General features: G+C 43.0%; 1 protein-coding gene across 19 annotated transcripts in view; it reads right to left on the reverse strand.

Moving 5' to 3' along the window:
- EPHA5 (EPH receptor A5) overlaps positions 1–25,791 on the reverse strand; it is a 200,144-nt gene that overhangs the window by 66,911 nt on the left and 107,442 nt on the right. For 13 of the 19 annotated variants that reach the window (XM_088163773.1, XM_088163775.1, XM_014888255.2 and 10 more), the window contains 2 exons: positions 20,154–20,309; positions 14,115–14,450 (listed from right to left, as the gene is read on the reverse strand). The exons of 1 other annotated variant lie outside the window; for it this stretch is intronic. In XM_088163773.1, coding sequence (XP_088019899.1) covers positions 14,115–14,450; positions 20,154–20,309 — 492 coding nt within the window. The remainder of the gene's footprint in view (positions 1–14,114; positions 14,451–20,153; positions 20,310–25,791) is intronic. 5 more of the 19 variants (XM_088163787.1, XM_088163784.1, XM_088163785.1 and 2 more) reach the window with 1 other exon arrangement.

Consider the following 25,791-nt stretch of genomic DNA (forward strand, 5'->3'; position numbering starts at 1 on the left):
ATAAATATATGCATCCTATGTGCAATTATGCCTGTATCTTAATAGCACTGAGATTGCTGCAAGATACTAATTACCAAATAAGAATTTGGTAATTATACTCCATCTTACCTTCTGCCTGACATAGTTACTTTTAAATAAATAAGGATTTGTTTTCAACATCGCCAAAGAAAGAGGAGTTTTCTCCTTTGCTTTGTACTAGCTTACCAAGTGTGATCATGGAATTAAAATTAAAGAAGCGAAAAAAATCCCATTTGCTGAAGTACTGCCACTGCTTCACTGAAGCCATTTCACTGCTGTTTAAGAAACATTGTTAACCCTTTAAATAATCAGGGGAAGGAACAATGTTACCTGAAACAAAAGCAGGTATTCTGGCTATTCTCCAGCCAGAATTTCAGTGTTTGTCATGAACTGAATGACAAACATCTGCAGACTTACCTTTACTTGAATTACCAATACCACAAGATCCAAAGTATTGCCCGTTCGTCTAACACCGATGTTGAAAGACAAAACCTCTTACCTGCATCATCTGTGGAGATACTGGCAAACAGCTTACACCACAAGTAAAGAGTACAGAGAAGCTTCTTTCTGAGGCATGTGAGAGGGATGTAATGAGAGAATTGTGCCAGTGCCACCCAGACATAGAGGCACTGTCCTTGCAGTGCAGTCAGTGGCAAAGTCCCTGGTTTACTACAGTGCAGAGGGAATTAAGCCAGTGCTGAGCAACTGATACATCTCCCCTTTGAGTGTTACCTCCTGACATAAAAATAAATGGGCATCATGGTCATCGACATAAGAAGCTGGTTATGTGAGATTATAGCAAGGATAATGCAAACCAGTCCAAACCATTATTCTAAACGTGAGAATCCACAGCAATGTGAAAGGATGTGCTGATGACAGCAATATTTTTCCACTATTCATGCAGCATAGAGACAAATGTTATGATCTGTCTCTGTCTGCCTTTTCTGGAGTGCCATTTTATGATACAGTTAACGAATTAGCAAAAAAAAAAAAAAAAAAAAAAAAAGAAAAAGGAAAAAAAAATTATCAGCCCTGTATCACACCAATTGCAAATCATCTTTGGAAGAGCAGTAACAGAGACCTGTGTTTGACCCCTTTCTATGCATTTTGCTTATGACAGGGGGAGGTGGAAGGGAACTTGGAATAAATATCTAAAAATGTAAGGGTGCAAATGATGCCATGATGTATGACTATCTTATTTACCATAGTCCTTAGCCATAGATTTATCACCGTGCTCTTAACACATGCTGTACATCTCTTCATTCATCTTCTCACCCCTACTTTCCCTTCTAATTGAAACTCAGTCTGAAATGTAATTAAAGCTCTCATAAATACTGCCAGCAAGTGCACCCTTTTTCATCCAAGTAACTACTAACGTCTTGGATGAGACATCATCAACCTCTGATAGAATACAGACTAATGTATCTTCTTACACACCCGACTCAGGATGGGGAAGTCAATCTTCCCACCTTCCACATAATTAAAGTCATCCACATTATGTACTTTTCCTTCACCACTCCCTTCCCTTCTCTGATACATCTATTACCCTGTCATCATCTCCTTTCCTTTCATCTAATTTATTCTGTTTCTAATCACTGAGCAAAATCCAGTACTTTCAAGAAGACCTGGAGCAATCCTAGGCATCAGTTCAGTACCACGTTTCTTATATTAGAAGACAGGACTTTCAACTCTCCTTTAAGAGGGATTATTTCCTGCAATTTACATAGTTTATTCATACCTGGGAGTAAAAAAAATACACTTTTCCATTCAAAGTAAATGACTGTGACATAAACAATGAAATTCAATGGTACTTCAAAGACTCCTATGGGCCCTAAAGGTTGTACAAGGCAGCTTAGGGACTGAACAAAGCCCAGTTAACTCAACAGGTGGTTTCATTTGCTCTGTGAAAAATAGCTGCTGCTTCTCTTGGAGAGGAAAACACTCCTAGACTCAGCCAAATGGCAGCTGTAAAATTGTCTGACTTGCAGCATCTCTAAAGTTTTCAAGCACCCTTCATGGCAAAGGGAGAAGGTGGCTGTGCATGCCAAAGTTCTCCTGCTAAGGCAAAGTGCACAGAACTTCCATGATCCACCAGTTCATGAGCCATGTGTATGCCTTGTCCCCAGAATCATTACTTCTATGAGGCAGAGTAGCTGGAGATGGAGACAGGGAGGCAGGAGACGTGATAGTTCCATACTTCAGATATATGGATATTCTCCCATTCAACCCCTGGTGCAGCCCCTTGGGAACCTGAGGCTTTTCCTGGCCCTTAAAATGGGGTCTTCACCCTTTCCTCCGGTCTAGCTCAACTGTTAGGGTGAAGCCTCCCGGGCCCTAGCCACAGGACGTAAATAAGATAACAAAAGAAGCTCTTTCCCCTGATGAAGTTGCAGGGTTTATTTCTTGTGGGTAGCGAGGAAAAGAGCGCGAGGAAAGAGCAAGAGGTCAGGGGGGCACAGATCTTTTCTAGGGTCTGAAAAGGGGGGCGGGGAGAAATTGGATCCCAGCCAGCCCTGTATGGCCAGGAGGGGAGAGGGACCAAGCTACAGGGCATAGCAGGGGTCAAGGAAAATACCATTTACAATGTATCTAGGGAGATGCAACAGGAACCTGCCTGAGGCTCAGCCATGAGGACCAAGGAGCAGAGGGCTGTGTGATCCCAGAACTTGACAAAGCCCTGTGCAGTGATTGCCCCTGACTAGGAGGCAGCCACCTCACCAGTCCCTGGCAGATGGGCTCATGATCCAGGTCAAAAAGTTGAAGAGTGGCAGAGAAACTGGGAGGAGACCTTGAAATCTTTGCTAAAGTGCTCAAGCGGATAAACACGGTGACAGTGTCTCTAGCAGTTTATTACTGCTATCACTTGATTTTGTTAAGTGTTTTTTTTATCATCAGTGAACAGTTGCCAAGCCACTCTAAAATACTGTTACTGTCAGAGGCCAAATAAAACTCAACTGAATTTACCGAACAGGTAGCAATTGCTCTCTTGCTAGATACCAAATCAAAATAATCGGGATTTTAGCTACATTTAATTACCTGGGCACTGGAATTTGTAACAGCTTGGAATGGACACTATCACATTATTAAGAGCTCCCTTTCTAGCAGACAAAGCACAGTTCACCAACCAGATGAATGGAAGGCAACACTTTGCACTCAGCTGGACTTGGATCAAAGGCCGTCTCTCCTGACAGAAGGTGCAAAAGAGGAAAGGAGGAAATTTTCACTATTGCAAGCAATTAAGACTGGGAGCAAATGGGCCCCCGTCACACTTTTCACCGAGCTATTCAGCACACTTTAGCTCACTAAAATGCTTTGGACTGTTGACTGACATTTCTATCTTTAAAACTGCAGTGAAACTGAAACCTCAATTATACTGAAACCAATTCAGAAAAAGCAACCCCAAACCCAACAGCCCATCTCCAGTGGACTCTGGCAAGCCTCTCTTTTCTGCTCTTAAGTTAGTCTGGCAAACAGGTTAGGAAACATTTCCAATGCATCTTAGGGCTCCAGCCCTATGGGAAGAGTTCAGCAGGGCCAAGGAGCAGTAAAAAGAGTCTTAGTCCTAATGTGTGTCCTCTAGCCTGTCACACCACACCTCCATGCCTCAGTTCCCCCATCAATGAACTCGATGCCTGAAAAACCTCCCCGATGAAGGCAATGTGTAAAGTTTTAGGCATTGAAATAGCAATTTACTGACAATAGGTATCCCTTGCAATGATGCTGTATCTATCAGATCAGACAGAAGAAAGCTGAGCCAATTTACATTTATTTGCATAACGACCACGTATTGAACGTTCCAATTTTGTCCTAAATGAAGAACTAGACACTGTACAAACCGAATTTAAATAGCAGTTCTCATTCACTGACCAGTATCAGAAGATAGAGGAAGAGTGCAAGGCCACAAGAGATGCACAATTGTTACTAGAGCACAAACAATATTATCAACTGACTACTTTATGGGGGACTTGTTTTGCTATATAGAGATGTTCTGCAGGGGTTGCAAATAGCACTCAAAGCCCTCAGGGCTATTTAACTCTAGTGAAGTCCCCCTTGAAGCTTCAGCCAACATTTTTCAGAGGGTTTGGTGCAACACCTCTGTGGAAGGTACCAGGCATTTTGTCCTTCATGCATGCCCAGCTTTGCTAGTTGCTGTCTGAAGTTTTGGAAAAGACAGAGATGGGTCTGTGCTCTCATGTGCATCCTTACCCAGTCAACCTCCAGTTCCTTTCCATGTCCTTGCAGGGGCTGAGCTGCACCTGGGTCAGAGTGATGCACAATAAATTAAATAACCCAGTCATTTCTGCAGTGATAGTCTTCCAGTTTACTGAATTGGGTGAGTGTATCTCTCTGTGGAAACTGTCCTTGCATGGCCAGGTGTTTAAAGGCTCAGACCATAAGTTTCCAGCAAGGTCAGCAAACAATTTCATTCTCTTGGTGCCACCCCTCAGGAGAACAAGGCAGAACCACGGAGATTCATGGCTTAATGATCCAAGGCAGGAGCCCACTGTGGGGAAGGTAGAGCTCTGGAGATGACAGGATAATGGTGTGGTGCAGATCAGCCCCCCTGCTGAGCTCGGTCTAATAAGCCACACTAATGCTGAAATGTGTGGAAGGCAACTCAGGAAACAGAATAATTAATAATCTACTTGGCTGAGCAGAACTTTTGCTCCTTGGATTGAGGCAGACTGCTGAAAGTGGGAAATAAGCTATTAAGAAATGGCATAAAGGATCCCATAAACTCTTGCAAACCAAAGGAGGGAGGGCAAGTCCAGTTTTCTGTTTTTACTTGATTCAACTTTGCTTCCTTTTATCTCATGTAGGGGCAGAGAGCAAAGATGTATAAGTTTTGCACAGCAGGATGCAGAAGCATGTTGGGCAATTGCGCTGTGTATTCCTGGGAAGGCAATAAGCAGTGCTAGCGCCCTCCACTGGCATTTTCTACCTAATTTTCCAAATTTGCTTTTGAGGCATTTTTCTCTCTCTGCAAAGCCCAGGGGCCAGATGCAAAAGGTCCCTTGTACCACTTGGCATACCCACCACCCTTGGCCAAAACCCATGGGGCAAATTTTGTCAAATGTACAAGAGAATTTCCTATTTTTTCCATCCATTTCCCCAGAGCAGTGCTCTCTCCAAGGCTTGCCAAAGCACTTAGAGGGTCAGTCCAGTGTGGTCGGCCCCTCTGCACAAAGAGCAGTGACTCGCCCCAGTTTGCTTCATTGCAGCAGAAAAACCTTCACCCAGCACCACCATAGCAGCGGGTACCAGTGGGCACATTGATTTGTACAGGGCCTTTTGATTAGAGCCTGTATTTTTAGAAATTGTCAAGCCAGAAGAAATAGGAAAATAAATAATACTTTCCTTCTGGTGATTTCTATTGTACTGATCTAACTGGAAATCCCATTAGCTACTTACTTTGATCAGGGCTGTTCCTCCAAGACCAGGAGATGCAGTAAGCATTCCATCATGACGGCAAAAGAGCACATCTGAAATGTGTTTTAATTAAAACCTTACAACTCTTGAGCTTTTTGTAGTATTTGCATGTAGCTGACCTTTGGCCCAGCTGCTGTGGAAGAAATATCATTTACTGTTGGGTTGTCTGTCACCTTAGTGCTACTCTTGTCTCTTCAGATCCGAGAGCTCCCCCCTCCCTGTCCCCATGTTCCCCCCACAGTAGGGAAAGAAAGAACAGCAAGCTGGGAAAAAGTACTAGCCAGCCCTAATACTTCTATTACATTAGTCCTTTGAAAGAAATACAAGTGCCAGAAGTAGCATTTTGGAAATCTTTCAAGGAATGAGCAAGAGGTTTGCTGTTGAAATATTTCGTAACAGCAACCACAACAGAAAATGTGGAAAAACATTCTGAGCTTCACTGAAACACCACTTCTTCAATGAGAAGCAATCCAAGGGAGAAAAACATTTCAGCCTGATACTGTAAAATAAAAACTGGTAACCTGTAATTCATGCACATTGAGAGCTGGAGCTCAGTTCTGATACAGCAAAATCCGTCCTGGGATACAGAAGCCAGTCTGCTGTGTGGGTGCAGACACCAGGCACAAAAGCAACCAAGGACAAAAAAATCTGGCCATATGAACAAATAAATATTACAAACTGCTTATTAAAGAAGGCTCATGCTCATGGCAAAAGAAAATAGACAGAAGGAAAAAGGGATGAGGTGGCCTTGCAGCACAGAGAGCCACCCTCTTCAGATGTGGGCCCAGTTAGGCAGGAATTTGGCACTAGGACACGAAGAGTGAAAGGCACCCGAACTGAATGAGCTTTACCAAGCTGTCACAGATACCCATATAAAACAAGGGTGGGTAACCTCTATGCTCTGTCCAGCACGTGTCCTGCATGTTCATACACACATAAATGCACACAGAATCACTAGGTTGCAAGAGACCTTCAAGATCATCGAGTCTAATCCATGTCCTAACACCTCAACTAAACCATGGCACACACACTGCCATGTATGTACTTACACCTTCACATTCCTACAAATTCATTTTATTAGTGTGATGGGTGCCTGGGAAAGGAGAAATGCCCTGTGAAGCTGCTATATCCTGAGCAGTGTCTCTATAGCACAGCTCTCTGAATGCACAACTACTGAAATGCAAATGTTCAAACTTCTCTGTTTCCTCCACTGTCATATTTAACTTTTGAGGGAGATTAATACAAAGAGCTTACTTGGTTTGGTAAAGAAACTGTAGCCAGAGAACAAGTGGGTTGTTTATTAAATGCCTGCAAGTCCACTGCTATTTCTCTAACAGCACTGGAAGTATTTTTACATTCTTTTTTGGCTCTTTTGGAGTCCTGATGTCTTAAGAGTACTCTCAGAAGTATCATTTATGCAGACTCTTAAAAATGTAAAACTCCTTTTAATGTTAAAATCAGAGAAATTACATATCAGGCAATGGAATTATCAGCTTGCAGACTGAGATTAAAGAGCTGAATGGGACTTTATCAGCAGTGAAATTCAAACGCAACATTGGGAGCTGGGGGGAATCTATAAATTGATGTCATTTGGGCAATGAAACCATTTCAGATGCTTTACTTTTGCTCTCTGCCAGGTACTGTGCTCAGCACAATACAAAGATAACTCCTTGGCCTTGAAGACTGTTTTTAAGGGAATTAAAATTAGATTAATATAAGACTACTTGGCAATCCTTTAAAAAATATACCAGCAAAATGAGAAATAAGATTTTTAACCATCTCTATGACTCTTGTAATGTAACATGAGTAATGCCCTGCAAAAACACAAGTTTCTTAAAGCTCTGACCTCATGCAGCTCTTACTACACCTGCTCTATGTTTTTTGGAAAAAAAATCAGTATTTGCTACCCATGCACCTATAAAAACCTGGATTCAGATTGCCCAATTATCTGCTACTTTATCCCAAGCCTAAGGTGATGTTGCTGGTGGGGATTCTGGTGGCTTGGGGATGTTACAGTCCAGTGTCAATCCTGCTGGTTGCAGCATCTCAAGCCAAATATTTGGGCATCTCTTTCTCCCTCACACCCATCTGCATGGCACCATGTGGGTGCAGTTCATGAATTCATTTTCCCCAGGTATAACCCAGCATTTACTTTTTGCACCTCATGTCTCATGAGTAGCACACTTTGAAGAAAACTAATTGCTTCACCATAAAGACGTTTGTCTCACTGCCACTGATGGTAAATGGCAGATGGTAAAAACTGCACCCTACTGTACAACACACAATGGTTGTCATCAGCTGAATCTCATAATGGAATCTTCAGCATCTTTCTTTTTCCCTTTTTCAGGAGGCAGGCGGATGCAGACCACTATTTCTTGTTATTTTTATTTTCATCTATAAATAAAATGTTTTCATTTCATGTCAGAATTGAAAGGTCTGTCTGTAGATGCAGGAAAATGGTTTTTATTTCATCTTTTAATGTCCTTATATATCAACCATGGGGCTGTCTCACATACTTAGAGAAAAAAAATACCTCTAACTAAATATGATATTGTAATTTGTGGATCTTTTTTTCATATTCCAAAGACCTGTCTCAGTATTCAAGCATGTATTTCTAATATGTGAAGTACAACAAAAAGACTTATAACAAACCATGAAAAAGTAGCAATTACTGATAGGGGAGTTATAAATAAAACTGTAAAATATTAATTTCATCCATAAGTCATTTGGTACTAGACACCCAGCCATCTGGGCTGGAGTGAACTCATGACTCTGGAATAGGACACTGGATGAAGATTTTGCATTCCGTATAAATTCAGCCATCACCAAAAAACAACAAAAAAATTCAAACAATAAACCTTTTGTAGAACACTGGCTTTCAGGTTTACTTTGCCAGTGTGCTTGCTTTTTACAACCTGCGATTGCATGCTCTGATTGCATGAGACCATGCTTCAAAAATATACCAAAATACTTCTTGAAGCTGATTATCAGCATATGCATGGAGCCTCACAAATGAAATTATTCTCTTTCTGGTTGAACCTTCACTGGCAGCTCAACGCTAATTTTCATCTCCCTTGACATGAAGGGTGCTCACAGCCAGCAGAAAGATCCTGCAGCTAGGGGCGGTGCACTCAGTTTTAAATAAAGACTATGGTCTTCGAGGCAGTACAGTTTACCTGTGCATATTAAAATACCCCTGTATTCACCCATCCTGGTATGGAAGACATTATTTTTTTTAAGAGTACTTTGTTCTTGGTTAAATGCTGCAATACCAGGGTTAACAAATTGGAAGCCAGTTACGCATCTCTAAATGGAAGTGCTTTCCACAGAGATGGGTAATTGCAAACTTTAAAACATCTATTTATGCCACTGATAGCTCCTCTCCGGCCAGTGTGAATCTAAAGAAGAGTTTAAACTCCCTGACATACCAAATTTATAAAGGATTGCCTGCAGCCATTAGAATTTTCTTAGAGTCCATAAAATAATTAGATAAATTCATGCGAGAAAAATCCATTAAGGGCTATAAATCAAAAAGAGGTGCTCCCCGGAGGTTGGAGAGCACTCTAAGTAAGCACTGGAATGTATCTGCTTCCTGGTCTTAGTCCTTTCATGGTATCTAGTGATCGCTGCTAGGAAAGGGATGCAGCCCAGTGGCTCAAGTATGGTTACAACAGATGTTTGAAGGCAAGCCCTGCATAACATGCTGGCTGTGGAAAGGCAGTTTTCCAGAAGTAAGCATCTGCCTAAGCTTTTGTAGACCCTGGGCCAGCAGTTCTGGCTGAAAAGCAGCAAGACCAGTCTTGCTTCTTGCGTGAGATGCTGGAACATGCTGCCTCTACTGGAGCATCCCCTTGGAAATTTTCTGTTATTCCTGAAGAAAATAAGTAAACTGCTCCCTTTCCCATGCCAAACCAAAGAAACCTGTGAAGACTTCAAAGCTGGAAGAATGAGATTCTGAATGTTACAGCACTTGAACCTATCAGTTCCCAAACGCAATCTCTGAAAATGTGGTTCCCATCTCTTGCCTCATTCTCTGATGTCTTCTTCCCAGACTGTGCAGGACTGCAGTCTCTTGGTTTCAAGAGCATGCAGATATTGATGTAAGATTGCGGCAAGCTCTGCTTTGCAGATTTCCCTTTCCAGATCACCCTTGGCTGCTTTTCAAAGCCGGTACACATCCTGACTTCTAAGGAAAATACCTTCTCCATTGCTCCCCTCCACTGCAGCATCCCAGCCTGTGCAATTAGTGAAGACCATGGTTTTCAGCATACTTCCCTGCTCCATGAGCCTTCTAGCTGCTCCAAGCATCCAGTGGTTTTTAGTCAAGTAAGAACCTAGCCATGCCTTCCAGACCACACTACAGGTTCTCTCCTCCAAAACCTTTGCTTAAAAAGCACTGCTGCTCCACAGGAAGCAACTTCTATCTCTGGTTTGGCCTCAGGCACATAGACTCCTTGAGGCATTAGACACATTAATTCCTCCTCCGTTAGCAAGCACATCTGTATCTTTCTCCTCCTTGCCCAGAAGGCCCAAAAACATCATACAGGTCACAGAAGGGGATTGAACATTGGCTTCTGACTTTTCAAACAGAAAACAGGCAGGGGGTTTATCTAAAAACACACACACAGAAGGTTTTTAAGTGCAAAGGAGTCTGTGGCATTTGGGATGCCAGCAGGACAACTGCCTCATTCTCATACCCCCCACCTCCGGGCCAGTTCCGTGCCTGAAGCTATACTCAGCATGGGACTTGCTGACATCAAAAGCAAAAAAAAATTGCTTGGCTGTTTAGGCTGGCTTAAAGTGAATACTCCTGGCAGGTTTTAAGCCTAGAAAGGTTTCAAACATTGCATCTTTCCAGCATGCTCCTACAATGATACAACGGGTGTGTAGGCAACCATGAATCAAAACTGCTTGCTCCCTATGGACCCATTACAAGACACGTCTCTGTCCAGGATGTCATGGGATGTGTTTTCTGTATACAGAGCAGATAAGATGAAGGACCTCAAGGGAAATGCACATCTCTGTCCAGAGTGACAGCATACCTTAATCATCCGGCTTGGTGAAAGCACTGAGAATAAAAGGACAAGTTGCCACTTGAAAAGCAAACTTCAATATTAGCAGTACACAAAGACTGCCCTCTGGAAACTGTTTAAATACGTGGAGATTTCAAATATATGAAAACTTGAGCAAAACTATGAGCAAGTGAAGGATGGCTAACTCAATCATCACTGCAATTTATGAATTATTCACTGTGCTCCAGCCCGCATGCATGAGGCACACTTTTTAACACACTGTGAGACTACATTAAAGATGGCTCCCTTTCGTCTGTGCTGAGAAGTCCCTTGGACACATATTTTGCAGTAATGCTACTGGGAAAAAACATGCTTGGGTCAACTCCTGTGCCTACAAAGGGAAGGTGGTCCCCTATCTGCCTGCTGCAGCTCTAGGGTAGCCACAATGGAAGCCAGCACAATTTCTATCTCTCATGGCTTGTGGCATTGCTCACCCTTTCTAGACACATGTTTTCCAGCAGAAAAACACCAGCAAAATCCCCCAGAAACAACAGAGGTTTGCCGATTGCAAGACGGTTACAGGAAAACTAGTCCTGTATTGGAGCCTAGGGCCACTGCGTCCTGCATGGATCAGCCCCACCCTACGTACTGTGAGGTCTCCAAGGACTGAGAGAACAGAAGAATGCTGTGGTCACCAATGGAGATCAGCAATCAGCCTCTTCTTGTGCATAAAAGTTTACTGTTTCCTCTCTGTATTTCCAGATCTGACTTTAAAAGTTCAGAGGAAAATTACATCACTTTGAAAATGCCAGATGGATTGATAGCACCAATTCTTTTACTCATTATTTAAACAGAGGAGAGAGGAAGAGGGACAAATTATTTTGGCGAAAACCACTATTTCTTTCTCAGGAAGTAATCCCTTTGAGAGTTTCACCCAGAGGTAGTTTCTGCTGCCAAAAGCTGCCATGCCCAGAAGAGGTGCTGCACATGAGGACTTACTGCCTGCACATTCTTTGCAGTTCTGAAATGACCACGGTCTTCTTGGGATGGACAAAAGCCAAACTAACAAAACAGACCCTAGCATTTCTTTGCAGTGCTGGGTTACTGCATATGTGCCAGCACGACTCCAGCAGCCAGATCTATCCCATGGCATGTATTTTTTCAATTTCCTGCAGCCAACAGATCTTGCAGCAGGATTTCTCCTACTGCTGCAGTTGGCCATGTGTCACTGATTCAACTTCATTAACCAGCCTCTGTGAAAATATAATCACCATCAGAAAACCTGTGCAAGGGAAAAGATGAGACTTAAGAGCTGCACCTCTTGGAGGTAATTCCAGGAGGAAGGTGGGTGGCCTGAGACTCCCTGAAGCCACATGAGCCCTGCCTACTCTTACTTGAAAACGGACTGTTGAAGCGAGTCTTTATATCCAGAATCACTGGGCATAGACCACTCCATTACTTGCCTCAAAGGACATTTTTTGTAGGCACCTTAAAAAAAACAGATACTCACTTTCCAAGTTTGGCAGTTAGTCTGACTTGCCAAGTCCCTCTTTCTGTCTGCTTTATTTCTGGCATGGGCAAACTGACGATGGCCCAGGGGAGTGCTGAAAGAGTACATTACTGGGAAGCCCATTTGATGCTACAGCTCCAGAAGACAGGCCTGGCTCACCTCACAAATGCATGGTGGGACCAGCCAGAGAGACAATGAAACACAGTCACCACTGCTTTCCTTATACAGCAGTTTGATTGAACCACCTGTTGAATGCCTGTTGAATCAACCACAAGAGAAATGTCAACACCACACAGTTATTAAACACCCATGGCTTGATCCACTAGTATCTCCCATGATTGTGGCTCCACTAAGATAAACAGGGAGACTTAACCAGAAGCTAAACTTACCCACTTGTCCTTAGCACGAGACGCATTTGTCACAGGTTTCCCATCTCCTGTAAGAGACCTTCCAATACTAAGCTGCAAGTGATAACTGTGCAAGGGGGTTATTCTTGGCCTGAAGCACAGAAAGGCAGCTATGTGGATAAACTCTGCTGCAGCTATGGAGAGTTTGGGATATAAGTCACAAATCAGGACTTTTTCCTCACCATCTGCATTGATCAGCAAGGTATCATCTCCTCATGCACAGCTACATTTACTGAGATTTATGTGGATTTAACACCACACATCAGGGAAAATCCAGTGGCAGCAGTGAAATACCAATGCTAACCCACTAACAGGAAAATATACTTCCAACAGCAGAGTTTCTGGCAGGAGCCTTCACAACAGGAAAACAATAAACAGCATTAGGACTGTGACATCCACTGATCTGCAGTGGGTGATCTGATCTGAGGTGCCTTCAACGGTGTCATACTGCTGTCCTCTAATATTCCTCCATCAGATTCCATGCCACATCTATCAGCAGCATTCCCAGCATGCCTTTATTTCCTCTCCTCAAGAAGCATACAAACGATCTGTCCAACACTTCAACAATCCAGTTTAATTACCAGCACTTCCTTGCTGCTGGCTGCCAAGCCTGTACGCATACACGTGGGTAGCAGGAATGAGACGCAGCCCTGCTCCAACTAGTGAGGATCTGCCAATCTACATCCAGCTGTCACACTGATTTGCTCACTGGGTTTCCTGGCTGAACCTTGTCTGGAGAAGGTGGGGGGTGGCCCCAGTGATCTGGCAGCAGAGTCCTCACAGTCTTAAATGTCACCTGTTTACAGTCCTGGAACAGCTTTACAGTGGATAAATGCCTCTGGGGAGCCCTGAATTAAATGGCAGGAAGTAAGCCAGATAGGAAAAGGGAGAGACCCTGAAACACAAAGCATGAGAGACAAGAGAAGGACAGATCAGTCTCCATCTCCAGGGCTTTACAGAAGCTGTGTGATGTGCCTGATGTGTTGATGCACACGGAAGGAGATGTAATCATGTTCTTGCCTCCTATCATACCTCCAAGTGACAGCGGACAATGGCAACTCCACACCTGTGTCCAAAGTAACAGGTCATTTCAACTTTTGAGCAAAGGAAGGGCAGACATATCAGAGCCCTGGACTAAAGGAATAAACCAGTCTACATGATCTCTATCTGTACAGTGCAAAACCAAGAATAACACAGCATGAGTGAAATCCCAGCCCTATTTTGTTGGAGAAGCAGTGACAACGTACCACCTCATCAGCCTGAGCCCAGTCACTTTAGCATCACAATGTAGAAGAGGGATTAAATTTCCCAAAGTCACTAGAAACAATTTTCTTAGGGTAACTGTTTGTAAAGTCAAGATGTTTTAGCCATTTTTAATCAAAATGGACTCTTAGAAATTTCCCTTTCCCAACAGGAAAGACAGCCTTTTTTTTCCTGGTTTAGTGGATGCATACACCAATATGCAAATAAGTGGAGGTACCTCCAAATAGCTTAGTGTAAAAGGAAGAAGTCACAAATCCTAAAAATGTGTCCTGCTGAAAGGAAACATATGGATGACTGCAGTAATTATAACCTATAAGACAAGCACTGCCCACCTCCCAGCCCCCATATTCAAAGAGGCTATAATCCAGCCTTCCATGCTGGAGACTTCCATCCATTCCAAAGGGAGCTCTGTACTGGGTCTCATTGGTTCAGTCTCCCACCCCAGACATTCCCCCAGGTTGAAGATCCACTTACCTGCCTGGTTTGTCGTTACATTTACAGACACAAACTGCCGTGCTCCAGGGCTCTGGTCGGACACTCCATTCACTGCCTCAATTTCAAAGGTATAGTTTGTATGAGCAAGCAGATCCACCATCATGACAGAGGTGTTTTTCAGGCCGGTTTGCTGGGGGAGGTACCTGACATGACCACCACATGCCTCACACAGACCCGAGTGTGAGCTGCACTTCTTGCATGCAATATAATAAGATACATCTTGCCTTCCACCAGTATCAGCAGGGGGAATCCATTCCAGAAAGACACTAGTCTCGTTAATATTTGAGATGGCACTCCGAGGAGCAGAGGGGGGTCCTGGTTTGTAAAGTGAGAAAAACACATAGTAAAAACAGTATCATCAGTCATCCTGCTCACTACTGCTCTCTAGACTGAAAAGAGATGCCCTGTTGCTCATGTGTCAGAAAGTACACAGGGATCATTTGCAACAACACCTGAAGAACCAGGAAAACAAGAATTTGATTTTAGCACTCTCACCTCACTCAAGAGATTTGTGTTGGGATGCAGTCACCTATGTGGCAGGACAGGACACAGGGCTGTCTCAAACCCAAGAGGAGGAGTACTGCACCCTGGGGCATTGTCTCTGATGCTCTCCTTGCTCTTCCTGTGAAGGGATTAGCAAGTCTTTGCCTTGTCCAAGTCACTGTTGGCTTCACCAACAAGAGGCAAGATTCCTCCTCCTCACCCCGTTGCCCCTTAGTGGTATCAATACCACAAAGTCCTAAAAAAAAGACACATACTGGGGTTTTCACACCACCCAGGTACTCAACTCAGACACCAACTCTTTCCTCTGTATGCACCCGCCTCTTCCCATCAGTCATTTGGCAGCAATGAAACCAAAGCTTAGGTATCCAAATCACACTTAAGAGAGACACTTGATGTAGCCCAAAGCAGATGGTGATCTACATGGGCCACTGGAAACATGGCTGTATCCAGCCACTCCATGACAGCCCTCCTGGTCTCCACCAGGCTGTAGAACAGCTGGTTACTCATACAGCACTTGCTTACTTTGCCAAGCCTCTCTGTTCAGGATGCCAGCCTGGCACTGGCAAGGCTATCCAAGGAGAAACAGCTGCTGCAGAGGTACCAGAGCACCTGCAAAAAGTGGGCTGCTTCTCTTCATCCTGGTGGGAAAGGCCATGACTGGGCAAGCAAAGCCCACCTGGAGGCACCTTCAAGACTCGCTTCCTTGCAGAAGGTGCTGCAAGGCTTTTGTTTTTAACAGGCTTGTGTTGCAGATGAAGGGCAAGCTGAAGACAATGAAGGACAAGAAGGAGTCTCATGCAAGATATCCTCATGTTAATACTCAGGGAATGCTAACGAATGAAGTAGAAAGAGGAAATTTATCGAAGCAAGCCAGGATGGATTTTAGTCACAGCACCACCAGAAACTATACAGCAAAGGCTGGGATTTTTGCAAGGGAAGGCAACACAACATACTCCTCTTCAGTTTGAATTAAGTTGTCAAAACCCATGGGCAGTTCCTTGAAAAGAGTCCAACAAGCAGCTTCACTAGGTAGACATCCATACGAATCTAACAGGCTGACTTAGACTGTCATCTTCTCGTTTTGTTGTGATAACTAAACTTCATTCGTTATTTAAAACAGGCAGTGTTGTAAAAATGAAATCACCTTATAAACCAGAAGCATTCTCCTCCATGTCCTTTTTCTATTCCTCTCTCTGAATCTATAAAATTTGTAACACTGCTGAACTGAAATATGTCATGCTTTTGACTCAAGCTCTTCTGATTCAATGAGAAACTCATTGCCAGAGGAAATACATAATCCTGATGTGTTTTTTTTATTTTTTCAGAGGAAAAGGAGAAGAAAAAAGCTAAGTTAGCTTAGGAAATGCCAGATCATCTTTGTTTTGTTCTGTGATCTCTTCAGATCCCTACTTACAGGGAGCAATCCACTCCCAAGCTGCACTCCAGGGATCCAGCACTATATAGCTAATGACATCAACATACAGTCCAAGTCAGGACTATTTTCTGCAGTGTCATACTTGTACTGATATAATGGAAACTATGGAATTCATCACCGGAGCTGAATGGAGTTATATGTATTACACTTGAGGATTTTTTATATGTTTGTTACTGCTTAAATTGCCCTATTTTTTCTTCCACTGGATGAATGCCCTTTTGCTGATGCCAGTACTCTTGGAAGAAAGAAAGAACTCAGGCACAAGAAACACTTACTGGGCAATGTGTCTTTAATGGGGGATAAATCATTACTTTAGTAATGTCACCAGAGATTTTTACTTGCTTTGTACAGAAAAGTCAGCTAAGCTTCTTGAAGGCTTAAAAACATCAGCTTCAGTGATTTAAAACTGTGGGACTTATAACCTATAAAATTAGCATTCTCACAGGGCCTCACAGAAAGGCCTTTAGTATTCTACAGATATCTAACAAGACCTACTTGAAGAATCCTGCAACTGTACCTGAATAAAACTTGGCTAAACCCCAGCTGGGAGAACAAAAAGGTGTTTTACCTTCAGAATAGGGGGCCCTAGATCTGCTAAGGTGGTCTGCTTTAATTTCCAAACCCCCATTGTCAAAGGCACAGATATTAGTCTACAGACTTTTAAAAAGATATATATAGTTTCTGAATTTGCTACTTTATACCCTAAGATTCACCCCTTTCACATCACTGTTTTCTGACAACAGGCAAATACTTTCTGAAAACAAAGATATCGGTGTTTTTCTTGATGGATAGCAAACCTGTTGTTTATGATGCACATATTTTAGAAATATAACCTAAGAGAGAAATTACTCTCAAGATATAAATATATGCATAAAACCACTCAAAGTTAACTGTGAACTTTTTGCAAGTATACTATTACAGTAAATATAATAAAGTCTTAAATTTGTCCCATGTGTCATAAAACTACAAATATTTCCCCAACATGCTCTGAACAACAATAAGGCTACTTCTTAGACACATGAGGAGAAAAGAAAAAGGTGCAATTGTTTTGGTTTTAAAGAAATGTTGTGCAAGGAACTGAAGCTAGGATTACTTAGTTAAGAAGAGAAAAAATGCAATTACTTCATGGAAGATACATAATAATATCAAGAGAATTCTCAAACGTCTATCAGGACCAAAATTTTTTCTTTTTTGTCTGAGAGCACTAATTATTTCAGACTGTATCACAGTACTATTAATTTCAAAATTACCAGTCATTACTTATAAAACATACTTAATGATCTGGAAAAATTGAACAGAAATGTATTCCTCCCTCGCCCTGTATTTAACTGAGCAAGTGACAGTGATATAGCAGCTAGTTTTCTTCAGTGATACTGCTGGTGGTGGTGAAGATTCATGAAGCTTGGAACTGAAAAACACTCACTTTAAATTAGGAAAATGTGATTTTACAGCTATACTGAGTGGCAAGGGGACTTTGCAGGTGTAGACCTGAAAAGAGACATTGATGTATTCTCTAAAATTAACTGCATTTCTTATTGAAGAAATCCTATGAATATTATTAATTTCTGTGACAATAAATAATAAAAACATTTTAAAAAGCCCCTTGCAGTATTTTTCTACCACTCATGACTCAAGTCTCTCTCACTTGTGTTCTAGTTCATGAAGCTGTTGCCTTCCAGATGTAACTGGACTGATTTGAAACACCAGTGTCACTACCTATCTTTACTGCCCCGACAAAATTTTCTACCCCAGCTGCTGAGCTAGTGCATCACCTTCAGCACAAATACAGCAGTATTAGAAAATCCTAAGAAAAGATGCATAGGGAAAGTGAGGTTGACAGAAGCACATGGAGAAGGCTCAGATATTCCACCCTGCTTTTGGAGTGATAGGCGTGAATGCTAGCAGAGGTGCTGCAATGTCCTCAAGTGTGGCTCTAGGGTTTGCAGAAACAGAAGCTGAGCTGTGCTTTGATCAGTATTAAACTTCTCATCTGCCCCAGAAGGACTCAGTACTCTGCCAAGCCATATCCTAACACAGCTTCAGGCACCATGTCTGGGCTTTAAACTAGCTTACCATAAGCTCTCAAAACAAAAGTAAAACCCACCCTGAAAGAAAACCACCCAATGAGTAAAAGCCAGCAAACTTAGACAGTGACCACCAATAAATAAGCACAAAAACCCCAAACAAACATAAAAAAGAAAATCCCATGGCATTTGTGGAGTCGGAAATTACAGCCTTCACTAGAGAGTTTGAACTGCGCTATAAGCCTGGGACAGACAGCCTCCTGAACTTCATTTGTTTTTAACAAGAGTTGTTCACCTCACTTGCTTGTGCCTCTCTGAACCCTGCTGATGCTGCTCAGGCCATAGGCATGCATAAACATCTTCCTCTGGGATGGCAGTTCCTTCCCTGCTCTAATGCAGCAGGCGAGATTGGATGTGTACCCTTCCATTCTGAGAAGAGCAGAGAGCAACGTCATTGATGGTGGGCAGGAGGCACAGTAGTCTGGCTTAACTCTCTCTCAGTTGTTGGTTTTGTTTCTGTCTGCACAGAAAAGCCTTTATGAGTGTTCCCAGAGCTCAGTGTGTTTTCCAATACCATGCCGGACCACATTTATCTGAGTTTTTAAAGTCAGGCTAAGTGGCAAAATGAACATCAAGAAATGCTGATATCAGTTTTTTCATGCCAAAACTCACTCCGGCTACGTCTCCAAAAGACTCCGGCATACCTATTTAATAAAACTGGGAAGTGCTTGCATGACTCACCCCCCGCCCAGACCTCTTTGATCTGACAGCACCAGTGACTCCAATGCTGCCTAAGGCTACCTTCTCCTTCCCTGCAGCTGCATCCCTGCAGCTTCCAACAGTCACGCTCCTTTGCCTGGTGAAAATCGAAGGCAGAGTTCAAGGGGCCTGATTCTGCTCCAAGTGCTTCCTGCAGGCAAGGCTGTGAGCTGCCAAGGGCAATTTTCTTTGAGAGAGTGTGTCTCCAACAGGAACAGACCTTTTCTTTCTCTTTTTGAAGTGCAAACTTTGGAAGCTAGGAAGGACATCTGTATTAACTGGGAAACGCACTAAAACTGCTGCCATCCCTACATGATGCAAAATACTTCCTTACAGTATGGAAGTCACCACTGCACCATCATCCAGTAGCTCTGAAAATGTATGGAGTAATTTTCCTCCATTGCTTAAGTTTTTCATACTTTCTCCCTCCATTGCTTAAGTTTCTTGGAAGCTCCAAATGGTCCTGCACCAGTAGTTCAGCTCCATTTCAGTAATTTTCAACTACTTCTGCACTACAAAAATTACATTTGGAGTATGACAGTCCCAGCTCAGATCTGCGCTATACTCAGCAGGACTAGCTGGAGGCATGGAAATTGTGGTGTTAAATAAACTGAGCAAGGGACTTACAAGGTACAGCTGAAAGGACAGCTCATGGATGCAAGGAGAAAGCTAAAATTAGTGATTCTGATTACACCAACTCCACTCTGGACTCCCTGTAACCCAATGTGCCTGTTATACTGCGTGCCTCTGACACCCAGGGGATAAGTTCTACATTTTGGAGAAGCAGTTTCCATCACAGAGTTTTGAGAAGAGTGACCATCTCCAGGCAGACGGGAAAGACAGGGCTCTCTCTCAGCTTGTTTACTGAAAATGAAATACAAGATGACACCAAGCAGGACCATGGAGATTCTAGCCATGCCTATTGCTGGCAAGGACTACCTGTTGTTTATTCCGTGTGTGTGCACCACGCTAGTACCCATGCACACACTGACACGGATATCTGATGCCATGCTGCTGGCTGAGTCCACCCAGGAGTGAAGGGGGGACAGATTGAGCATTTGCTCATTACAAAAACTCTTTCTGACTTGGTTGCCAGCTTTCAAAGCAAAAAGCACCAAAAAGTCCCTTCTTGTGTAGTCAGAAGTACAGTAGACAAAGACAGTAGCATTACAAGTGTATCAAGACTAATTCAGACTCCAGAGCCTGAAAAAGAACATTAGTAAGTATCACAATGTCTAGTCACAGTACAGGAACAGCTTGAAAGGATTAAAAACAACCCTATAAGCACACGCTTACTTGTACAGGCCATTGTAGGTGGGTCTGATTCCTTCCTAAAATAGTGTTCTTCACACAGGCAAGACGTGGATGCTTCATCAAGTGTGTAGCTGTGAGGGGGGCATTTGCTGCAGGATGGACTGTGGGGTGAAGCTTTGAAGAACCCAGGTCTGCATACTGTGAAAAGAAGAACCACAGGCTAAGCTCTCCCATCATAAAATTAGTCTCTTCACATTTCCTTTTAAAAAAACCCCATATCTTCAGCTATAAAACTGACAAATATTCACGAGCTGTTTAGTTCACATATTTTAAAACAGTCTATGCCACTAACAGATAGTGCATACTTAAATATCTGCATGCAAAGAGAATGTGAATTTGTTGATTATTTCTTTTGCCTAGCCTCTGCCATTGCTGGGTATTTATTTTTCTTGTTGAATGCATTAGAAGTAACATCATCTGGGCTCTGCTTTAGAAAACATTACTGTGATTTTTTTTCCTTTTTTTTTTTGTTCAGTCTTAGCAAAACAGGTAGAATGCGTTTAATGTTTTTTGTTTAAGATGTTCTACACCCAGAAGTCAATGTCTCAGCAAGCAAATAACAACACAGTCGTGGAGGGGATCTCAAGATCGACATCTTTAAGACATTGTGATAAGGCTACTTCCCTAGGGTCTTCCCCCATGCAAACCTGTGATGAATTTTAAAGTGCTCCATATGACAGGCTATTCTGGGTATAGTCTGAACCAGGCATGCTCACCACACAAGACATTTCTTCCAGCTCTAATACATATGCATGACGAGGCACAAGGACTTGATCTGAGATACTTTTTTTCTTATAACGGCTTACCCATGGCTTTTCTTACCCATAGCTATGGGTAGTTTGGGAATTTTTTTTAAGTAGTTTGAGATTAATACAGTAATATCTTGTTTCCATCCTCCTGAAACAAGTGCTTTTTCACCTATGCAAAGCTCTCTGCACTTCACCTGTGTGTGCAAACTCAGCCAGAAGCAGTGACAGCCACAGGTTTGCAAGTGCTTTATTTTTAGGGAAAAAACCCATCTGGCTCTGTATAACATTATATATAGAATTACAAACGCACTGTTAACAAAAGGAGGAAATGCCGATTTTCTGTTTGTCTCAAAAAGCACAGACACAGAGACATGTTAAAGCAGCTCTAAAGTGCTGTTACCTTTCTTCCTTCTGAATTGCTTTAAAATATTTCTGCTTACTAGGATATTAATCATCTTGTATTAGACTTGAAGAAGTTACCTGGAAATTTCAGAGCCTTTCCACCTGCATTCAACAACTCTCCCAGTTGTAATTAGCTTGCAAAGAAAATGGGTTCACGGCAAAAGCATTAATATTATCCCATCAGGTATGTCCCAGACAATCACGTTTTAGCATGTGCTAAAACTCAGCAAGTGATGACAGAATTCATCTTCACGGTAGGTAAAAGTACAGGTTTTTACTAGTGATGCCTTTCCTCCGATGGACCAACTAGGACAACTATTTCTAAGGTTGGCTCTGCTTTCTGCAGTTTCAGAAAAACTCCCTTGGCATCTTCTCTTTTATGTCAGTAGTTTCTTCACCGAAGGTGAGACACTCGCATATCAATTCCCAACTCCCAGAGCTGAACAGAAGTCTTTGGTGATGAAGATCACTCATGCATCGAATGTGTGATTCAAGAGCATCCAACAGACCTCCACCGGGCCCCACCTCCACAGCCTTTCCCAGATTACACACCTCTCACAGCAGGCACCACACAGCCCTGAAGCAGGTCCCAAGCTCAGCACAGGCTGCCAGGTCACCATCATGGATCTGCAGCCTCTCTACCCTGCTGTAGGGGGTGATCATCCACTCTACCTCCCCAAACCAAGCATCCTCCCACACTCTTCTACAGCTTTCCTTTCTTCCCACAAGATAGGCAGAGAACAACTGGTTGGACTGGAGGGATTTACAGGTTTTAAAAACCCATTTTCCAAGATTGCTCATCATCCTACTAGTGTTCCATTCCTAGGCTGTGGTATCCATCTGCAGGATGCAGTTGTTCTGCTTTGTGCCCAGACACCAGGACCAGTGAACAGATCTAAGGCTGAATCTGTTCTTGATGGCTTTTAGCAGACATGCCACAAGATGCCCTCATGCTTGATGGCACATCCCTCAGTTTCCAGCATATACTTAAGTTCTTTTATTTACTTTATGTTGGGGGTTGAATGCTTCCCTTTTCTTTCTGTGGAATTTCTCCCATTGTTATGCTAAGTAGTTGTGGCTACACCTTAAAACGATAGATAATGTTCTCTAGTAGGGGCTCCGATCTGGCATCTCCCCCTGCCATCCCAGCACTGAGATCCACGCTCCCTGCCGTTGGACATCGCTCTGCTGCTCTCCGACCTCACCCTACTATCTCCGGACACTCTGCTGAGCACCACGACCTACACCGTGAGGGGGAGTCACTTTCCCATCCCTCTCACCCCTGGGCCGCTGCCGCCATCACCCAGCCCTCTTCGACTGCGCGGGACCTGCCCTGCCCCCACAGCACCGGTAACTGAGCGCAGGGAGACGGCCTGCGGCCAGAAGGGACTGGAGCTGAGCTATACTGTTCTGTTCTGTTGTCAATTTTTATAGCTGTTGTTTTTTTTCTGCCTTGTTGGATATCAGTAAAGAACTGTTACCCTTATCCCCGCATCTCCTGCCTGAAGGCCTCTGATTTGGACCTAAAATAATTAAAAGGGAGGGGGTTGCATTCCGCATCTCAGGAAGGGGGCTCTTGCCTTTCCTTAGATCATACCTGTCTTTCAAACCAAAACACTTTACAATCACCTTCAAATGCTGCCCTACCTACAGCAAGGACTGTTATATAGTCTCTGGAGAGTCTTCTGGGATAGCAGACCACCAAATGGTTCCTCTCAAGCCTACAATTTGTATTTCAAAGCCAAATCAAACACCTTGCACATGCAGAAAACAGAGATGGGGAAATGAAAGCATGAAAATGTGCAACATGTAACGACAGCAGCGCACATCTAGCGTGCACTCAATGTAATTAGCCCTCAAAAAAAGGACCAGAATTTATCTCATTATGTTCTATCAAGACAGACAGAAAATCATTACAGCACAAGCGTTTACTGTGCTTCTATTTGTGCAGCAAATGCAAAATAAGTCAGTTTTTCTTGACAGATTTTAAATGAGGTGCAGCTTGTTGATGATGGTATGATACGCAGCTCAGCTCAAAAGGAATGTGTGGTTTTCATGAATAAATATGGAGCCAAGAGTTGCACAAGGCAAATAATCCGTGTTTTAATGAGAGATGTGAAATAGAACTGACTAATTTTTACATAAACCGCAGGCTCTCATGTGTCAGGTAAGTCCCATTTCTATTCAAAAAGTATTAGGAGGAATACTCAAGAACATTACATTAAACTGAAGATTTCAGCATGAGTCCTCAAAACAAACAGACAGCGGAGCAGCATCCTGCTGGACCAAGGTGAAATATTCCAGTTAGAAAGGAAGAATTCAGGGACAGGAGATGGAAAACGCAGAAAAGGGGAGTATAGAAAATAAAAATAAATGCATGAAATGCCACATGAATGGTGTTGGCTGAATCCACACACCCGCAGCAGATGCTTTGGGGACGACAGGGGGATTTGCAGGGTTCCCCCAGCACAATCTTCCAGGCTCTCGTGAACAGCTGCTCCTGATGGAAACCACACTTGCACTAACCATGCTCAAGAACAGAAGCAGCTGTAGCTGCATGGGTGTCTCAGGCACAAGTTATATCTATTACAACACTTCCCTCTGTATCCTTTCCTGTGTTTGTTTTGTGCACAACACAAAGGAGAGGACAGCCTGTGAAATGGTTCAAGCAGCAACTGTCCAACAGACAGAGAAGCCGTGATGAAACGGACCCTGTTTAGATGAAAGCTAACCCAGGAGCACCCTACCCTCCACACTGCAGAGCAAGTATCACAGTAGGTGGATGAGCTCACTTTGGCTGAGCTGAACAGCCAAAAGCAGGAGCTGGTACCCTGTCCGTTTTCTGCCACTGGTGGTAATGTCTCAGACATTTTGCAAATTTGTTTCAGAGCAGAACAGGGCCAAAACCAACTTACCTTGCAGGTATCTTGGGTTTTGGTCTCTATCTTACCATTCCTCTTCTGACAGTCAATCTTATAATCTCTTAATGAAGTATACATGACTTTAAAATTATATGGGTGTCTGGTGTTTAATTCCTAATTAAATCTTATTTTAGTTTTCTTATATTTTTCTCTCAGTATTTCCAATTCATCAGCTGTTGAAAGGATACATAGAACTGGGACAGTACAGTCATACAGATAATGTTACTATCTCTCTTTTAAAGGGGATAGGAAAGAAGGAGAAATAAAATGAGCTTAAGACTCCCCATAATCTGCTGCAAACCAGCTGAAAAGAAATGAAGTCAAGTTTGAAGCTGTTGAAGAGATCTGTTTCTTTCTTCTTAATATTAAAACTGTTTAACTGAGTAACAGCCAGTGGTGTGTGAAAACAGACTTTAAATTAAATTGGTCTCTAGAAAAAAAAAATTATTTTTAGAGACAGCAAATATGCCATAAACAGCCTGCTAGTGTCAGGTACAAGTGGGATGTGTTTCTGTTAGTAGCACATCCATTATTAGCAAATAAATTTCACTCATTTTTAATAGTAACCACAAAATGTGGCATGCACAGAGCATTAACATCTCTGTACCCTCTTGCTGCACACTTTAAAAGGACCAGAGAGAGATACCATGGGGAAGGATGGCAGCAAGAGCATCTTGGGATTGCAATGGCATGATCTCTTAAACCAACAGCAATTGGATTAGAAACTGTCTTTGTACCTTGTAGAGGGAAGTCCACAAGAGCCATGCTGAAAGACACTGGAAGGAATGTGGGTGGATGAAAGTAGGACCACTGGTCCTCTTACACTGAAAACTGGCCTCTGCAAACAACATGCTGAATGTGCTAATACCAGTAGTAGAAACAGTGAGTACCAGTGAGGAGACAAAGCAAAAAGAGGGGAGAACAAGCCAGTAACACCAACCACCTGGGACTACTTGCCAGATTATTTTCTGCAAGCCTTAACATCAAATGATTTGCGGCTGCATCCCTGTAACCATCACTTCCCTGAGCTTTGACTGAAGACTGCAGCCAACAGGCAGGGCTACTCTCCTCTCCAGCTGTCCCATGCCTTTGCTGCACACTTACCCAAGGCAAAACATGCTGGAAGCAAGGACCAGATCTGAAACTTTCCATACTGACATGACCATGTCAGTAAAACCATCCAACTATCACAGAATCACTAAGGCTGGAAAAGACCTCCAATATCATCTAGTCCAACCTTTGACTGAACACTGCCATGTCAACTAAACCATAGCACCAAGTGCCACATCCAGTCATTTCTTGAGCACTCCTAGAGATGGTGACTCCACCACTTCCCTGGGAAGCCTGTTTTAATGTTTGAAAACCCTTTCAGTGAAGAAATTCTTCCTTATGTCCAACCAGAATCTCACCTGATGCCACCTGAAGCCTTTTCCTCTCATCCTGTCACCAGTTGTCAGGGAGATGATTTCCCTCCTAAAGTATGTCCAGCCTTCCTGGACCCATTTGTCATTAAGGACTGTATCTGAACCAGTGTCCTGAACAGGCCAC

This window comes from Sturnus vulgaris, chromosome 4 (assembly GCF_052056855.1).
Source record: "Sturnus vulgaris isolate bStuVul1 chromosome 4, bStuVul1.hap1, whole genome shotgun sequence".
Classification (NCBI taxonomy): Eukaryota; Metazoa; Chordata; class Aves; order Passeriformes; family Sturnidae; genus Sturnus; species Sturnus vulgaris.